The sequence below is a fragment of the Dreissena polymorpha genome, chromosome 5 (genome assembly GCF_020536995.1).
Source record: "Dreissena polymorpha isolate Duluth1 chromosome 5, UMN_Dpol_1.0, whole genome shotgun sequence".
Classification (NCBI taxonomy): Eukaryota; Metazoa; Mollusca; class Bivalvia; order Myida; family Dreissenidae; genus Dreissena; species Dreissena polymorpha.
In genome coordinates, this window is record NC_068359.1 from 71,030,787 (window position 1) to 71,036,832 (window position 6,046).

General features: G+C 33.1%; 1 protein-coding gene across 1 annotated transcript; it reads right to left on the minus strand.

Moving 5' to 3' along the window:
- Positions 1–570: 570 nt before the first annotated feature.
- On the minus strand, positions 571–1,865 carry LOC127831327 (uncharacterized). The gene is made up of 3 exons (XM_052356296.1): positions 1,781–1,865; positions 998–1,243; positions 571–719 (listed from the first exon to the last, which is right to left on the minus strand). Exons 1-3 carry the CDS (start codon positions 1,863–1,865, stop codon positions 571–573), a joined length of 480 nt encoding a protein of 159 aa, XP_052212256.1.
- Positions 1,866–6,046: the final 4,181 nt, after the last annotated feature.

Consider the following 6,046-nt stretch of genomic DNA (forward strand, 5'->3'; position numbering starts at 1 on the left):
TTCTTCTATCAGAAAGCCTCTGTCCGCAAGGACAAGATCACCAGGTTCCAACAGCTCATAGAAACCAGTCTGTTCTGTGATTTCCTTGTCCGACACTCTTCTACCCCAATATGGTGACAGAAAACTAATGGCACCATATGGCGTTAATGCCAACTAATTATTTCAGAGTATAATGGTGTTTATAGTTGGACCATGTCTTTGCTAGAGCATCAAGGTTGGAAGATCTTTGAATGAACACCGTGCTACAGTCAATTATCACTCGACACTTGTTGTAGTTTTTCCGAAATGATGTTGGCATGTTCTTCAAAATTTTCTCCTTGGAAGGCCATTTGATCAGGAACTGAACACTCTGTGCTAGAACTGGTATACACTGAGAAAAAATTATGGATATCTGTGTCGGATAAATGTTAAATCTGTACCCAAGGTAAGCATAGTCGGAGTTTCATAAGTACAAGAAGTAGCTGGTCTCCAGCAGATAACCGTCCAATTTGCTTGTAGAATTCACTAACCAAACTCAAAACCCAAAGAAACGCACCCATTGATGGTAGTACTGTGTATGCTCTTATCTCACTACTCTTCAAGTTTGTGTATGTGAACATGCTGTCCCTTATTTTCCTGTTTAAGCCTGGAATTTTCATCTAATAAATGTTGGTACTCCTTCTGTAGTATGTTGTAATCCTGTTGCAATTCTTCAAAGCTCTGTAGAAGAGGATCTGGCTCTGTGATCATTCATGAAAACAACAAATATGGCAAAAATGTATGATTTCAATCATAGCTTTTAGTTAGTACTATAAAAATTGCTTGTTGAGCTATTATGTTACAGCATGGGCATTTACAGGTGAGCTGTCATACTTCAATTTGTACAAACTAAAAGACTGTTCATTAGACATGCTAAATATTTGTCTGACAATTATGATATATGCCAATATTTGTAATAAATAGCAATACATATGGCTTTGAAATACATGATAGTGATAGACTAAAGCGACTTGTATACCTTTTTCGCTGAAACTTGGCAAGTCGCTGCCTAATTCGAGTAGAGCATTAACTGCCTCATGATCATCTCTGGCTGTCGCTTGGGTGGATTCATTCACCAACTCCTCAGTTAGCGACCGCCTTGAGCAACATCTCCTCTGCATCCGCTCAAATCTGTGTAAGGGGTGTGGTGTGGTCTTTCTTGCGGGTGTGAAATAGAACTGAGATGGGACATAATCTGGATGATCAGGTAGTGGGATTGGCCTGCCTTAAAACAACAACAGGAAACATTTAAAATATGCAGTTTTAGTGATAACAATACACAAATACTAAATACACAAATACTACTACAACTTCTTATATCAAAAGCACATTTATATGAATGTCTACCCTGTCACCACACTGACACAACAGCTAGTGTCATGCTTTACAAAACACATCATACGATATGTTTCTATATATAATACATAATGATATCAGTCGAGTTCTGAGAAAACTTGACATAATGCATGTGCGTAAAGTGTCGTCCCTGATTAGCCTGTGCATTCCGCACAGGCTAATCTGGGACGACACTTTCCGCCTTAATTGGATTTTTGCTAAGAAGAGAATTCATTTAGACGAAAAATGCCATGAAAGCGGAAAGTGTCGTCCCTGATTAGCCTATGCGGACTGCACAGGCTAACCTGGAACGACACTTTACGCACATGCATTATGCCAAGTTTTTTCAGAACACGACTCATATATTTATCTGTAAAAATGATAACACAAAAAAGGAACAAATTAATACTAATTGACAATTCACAACCTCCAACCAAATGCAAACTGCAGATACGGTCGTGAACTCCGGGCTTCCATAATTTCTTGCTGTCGGTCACTTGGGTTCGCTTCATCGAAATTAGCCACTGCTGCAGTCTTTCTGGCTCTTAAGGAAACCTAACAAAGGACACATTTGTTCCTTTCTCAAATCTATTTGAACACCCTGGTGCACTACAACTTACCGGCATGGCTTTGTTTGTTTACCTATGCTATTGTTTTCGCTCTATTAAAGCAACTGTTATAAGTATTTTTTGGCTTTAAAATTAAGCTAAAATGAATACTCAATATGCCAAGATATGACATGGATTGGAGGTGTCATAAATGTTGTTTAATGACCAGACACTGGTCTACCACATGTGGTTTATGCAGGGACCCTAGACTAGTATAGGTCCCTGGGTTTATGACACCATGCTGGACAGTATCCGATCATATCCGATCATAACGAGAAAATTGGTTTGGGGTGAACAAATGTGCAATTAAACATCGGATTAAACAAAGTGTAGAAAATTGGTGTGAATAATTAAATACAAACGATTTCATTTATCAAGAGAATTTGTTCAATGTGTAACAAGGTAAGTTTTTACAGGCAAAAATGTTCAAATCAGTTACTATATGTTGCGTTCATAAAGTCGATCTATTTGCTGTTTGTGTTCGTTCATTAAAAAATTTGATTTATTCTGAAAGAATTTAAATATCTAGTAATTTTTTATCTAAACAATGGTCGCGAAGATGTGCCAAGTAGAGATTTTTGTGGTATCAAATATACCGAGCTCGTATATTGTGTTCCACTCCCGAGTTCTTTTTTAGTAAAAACAAATAATAAAAACAATATAATCGTTCCAAAAATGCATTTCCTTGCATGCTTATGTTTTATTCAGACATAGTTAGTATAATTATATTTGATATAGTGCATGATTATCAATAAAAACGATGATTATGTCAACCTTCTCTATATGCGCTTATATGAATTCCACCTCGTTTTGCCAACCAGTGGGCGGAGTCTAATATTTGCAGGTGCGCGTGACGGCACGCGTTAAGTCGTCTATTAAATATGCATCATTTAAAATGGACAAATCATAAATTATTACATGTAACTGTGTCATGAATCAAAAGTAAAGAGCATTTAGACGGCTATAATCTATTATTTTTTTAATTTATAGCGTTTATTCACCTCCATACATTACAATTTGTATTGTTAGTATACATATTAATTTGTAAGTATACAATTCATATCAATATAATCTTTTTAAAAATTCAATTTGGTTGCTATAATAGAGGTAAATAAAATCCATACATTCCATAACATAGACACAATCATACAGTCCACACACACGCACACACACACGCCCACACACACAGATACATGCGCAAATACCATGTGATAATACAAAAAAGAAAGAAATATAGTTTTGACTTCAGTCCATTATAAACTTTAATCAAACGTTTGAACTTAAGACAATTATAAACATCAATCAAACGACCATGATATTCAATATTTAAAGCAAACAACAACACGATTATTTTATTGATCTATAAAAAGTTTAACAATTAACCAGTTTAGTATTTCCTTTTCTTGATTTTTTGTTTTCGATTGAATTTCCCATGCTACGCAAAGATAGTTATTTTGCTACGTTATTGAAGGTAATAGACCATTTTTCTTGCATACAAATATATACTTCTTAATTTCTAGGATTAAAATATTTATATCAGTCATGTTTATACTTCTACACCCAAATAACATTGTTTGACAAGAAAACTCAGTACATTTTTGCACGTTATGTGCTCTTAAAAATCTACAACATAGTTAACAATTCTCTTTGTAAAAAAGCAGTCCCAGAATAAATGTAATAGGGTTTCTTCATTTTCATTACAGAAGGAACATAAATTGTCATCAACAATGTTCATTTAAAATAACAAAGATTTGGTGCCTAAAATTCTGTGAACAATTCTTGTCTGGAACCACTGGGTGTATGTGTCTCTAGATATACTAAAAACAAGTGCTTGCACTTTAGTCCATTTAACGTTATCAAAAAGTGTATTCCATTTCGAATAGCAAGTGGGTACATCTGTAGTATAGCTAAAACATTTATAAACAAGTTTATTTTGATTATACCCAAATACTATGCTATTCAAGTAGAATGATATAAATGCAAATTGTATATAAGACTTTTTAATAAATGGAAGTCCTGATAATCTGATAAAAGCCTTCACAGTTCTGATTAACCCTTCATAAAATAGGAAGTTAATTTTATCACCAAAGATATTTTCTAATACAGATTGTTTTAAAAATTCTCCAGGAGTGCACAATATATCTCTTACATATCTTATTCCCCTATCATACATAATTTTATTATATATAATATTCATACCTATCTTAAAATTGTGGTTATAAAATAAAGGCATATCAAGTATATCATCACACTTACTGACGTTTTGTTTATTAAAATACTCAATGTAACATGTAAGGACGTCTCTCTAAAAACAATTTTTTGAACTTATCATTATTTTTTCTATGTAATTTTTTCCTAAATTAAACATTTTTTTTCACATCAAACATAGAATATACAAGTTGGAAACATTTTCCATTACTTGAAGCAATTTTCCTTAACCATGTCATTTCTATAGTTTTTTGAAAAGCATATATATCAGTCATAGCAACTCCTCCATCATCATATGATTTAATAGCAATAGTTTGTTTAATTTTTGCTGGTCCATCCCATACAAAATTCGAAAACATGTTATGTATTTGTTTTAAAACGTTTTTCCTGGACTAGGAAGTGCTATAAACAGGTGTGTTAAAAGGGGAAGTAATAATGATTAAATAACAGTTATCTTTCCTAGGGGTGTTAAAGTTCTTCTTTTCCAAAAATGTATGATATTCTGCAGCTTTTCAAGTTTACTTGAGAAGTTAATTTCTATCATTTTCTTTAAATCGACATCAAATAATATTCCTAAAACTTTAAAGTTTTTTGTGCCCCAGACTAGTTTATATTTAGTTTTTATTGATTGTATGCTAAACTTTTGGGAGCCAATCCATATAAGATTTGTTTTGTCATAATTGATTTTTAATCAAGAACATAAGGCAAAGTTATTTAAAACGATCTAGGGTAGCATTGCGGGAAATATCGGTGCCATCCAGTAAGAGAGATGTATCGTCAGCAAACTGAGATATTTTGTATTCAATATTTTCTATCACTATACCTTTAATTGCATTACAATTTCTGATTTTAATTGCCAAAATTTCAGCACAAAGAATAAAAATATAGGAACTTATTCGGTCTCCTTGTCGACAGCCTCTTTCAATTGTAATAAACTCTGATAAAAATCCATTGATTTGAACGGCCGTCAAGGTATTATGTAGGAAAAGTGAAATCCATTTTTTTAATGTTTCAATGTACCAAAATTAAAATAATCTAATGTTTTTTCTATAAAATCAAACTCGAGAGTATCGAATGCCTTTACAAAGTCGATGGTCATCAATAGTTCAGGGATATTGTTATCTTCTGTATATTGCATAATGTCATATAAAAGTCTGGTATTCTCACCAATATATCTGCCTTTAATAAATCATGTCTGATCTTTTGAAATAAGAGTATCGAGGATAGTTTGTAATCTGTTAGCAATAGTCCCAGATGCAAGCTTGTAAATTACATTCAAAAGTGTTAATGGCCTTAGGTTTTTCAGAAAATGTCTTGGTTTATTATCTTTAGGTATACATGTGATTATACCTTGTTTTTGAGTAACTGACATGGTTCCAGAGGCAAAACCATAGTTGAGGCACCTCACTATAAAGTGACCTAAATCTTTCCAAAAAACTTAAAAAAAATCTGCTGTAAAGCCATCTGATCCTGGGCTTTTGTCATGCTTCATATTTTTTTAAGTAATTGATATTTCCTTGAGAGTTAGAAGTCCTTCTAAGGATTGAGATTGTGCAGTACTTAATTTAATAGTGTTTACGCCTTTAAGGTCATCATGTACAGTGTACGAGTCATTAAAAAAGTCTTTGTAAACGATGTTTTGTAAAATTGGGGAGCTTCTTTTAAAATACCAGGATTGTCAAATTGACCTTCATCGTTTTCAATAAAAGGGATGTTTTTATTAGATGCATGTTGTGTTTCTAAATTACAAAAATATTTTGAAGGTTTTTCGCCTTCATCAATCCACTTTGCCTTAGCGCTAATGAAAGCGCCTTTCATTTTAAAATTCCGTATGCCTAAGAGTTCTTGTTGCAAAAGATTGAGTTCATCAGTGTTTT

Coding starts and splice junctions, on each gene's coding strand:
- LOC127831327 (XM_052356296.1), bottom strand. CDS start 1,865: ATGAAGCGAACCCAAGTGACCGACAGCAAGAAATTATGGAAGCCCGGA. Junction 1,244..1,780: donor CAGTTTGCATTTGGTTGGAG/GTTGTGAATTGT, acceptor TGTTGTTTTAAG/GCAGGCCAATCCCACTACCT. Junction 720..997: donor GCCAAGTTTCAGCGAAAAAG/GTATACAAGTCG, acceptor GAATGATCACAG/AGCCAGATCCTCTTCTACAG.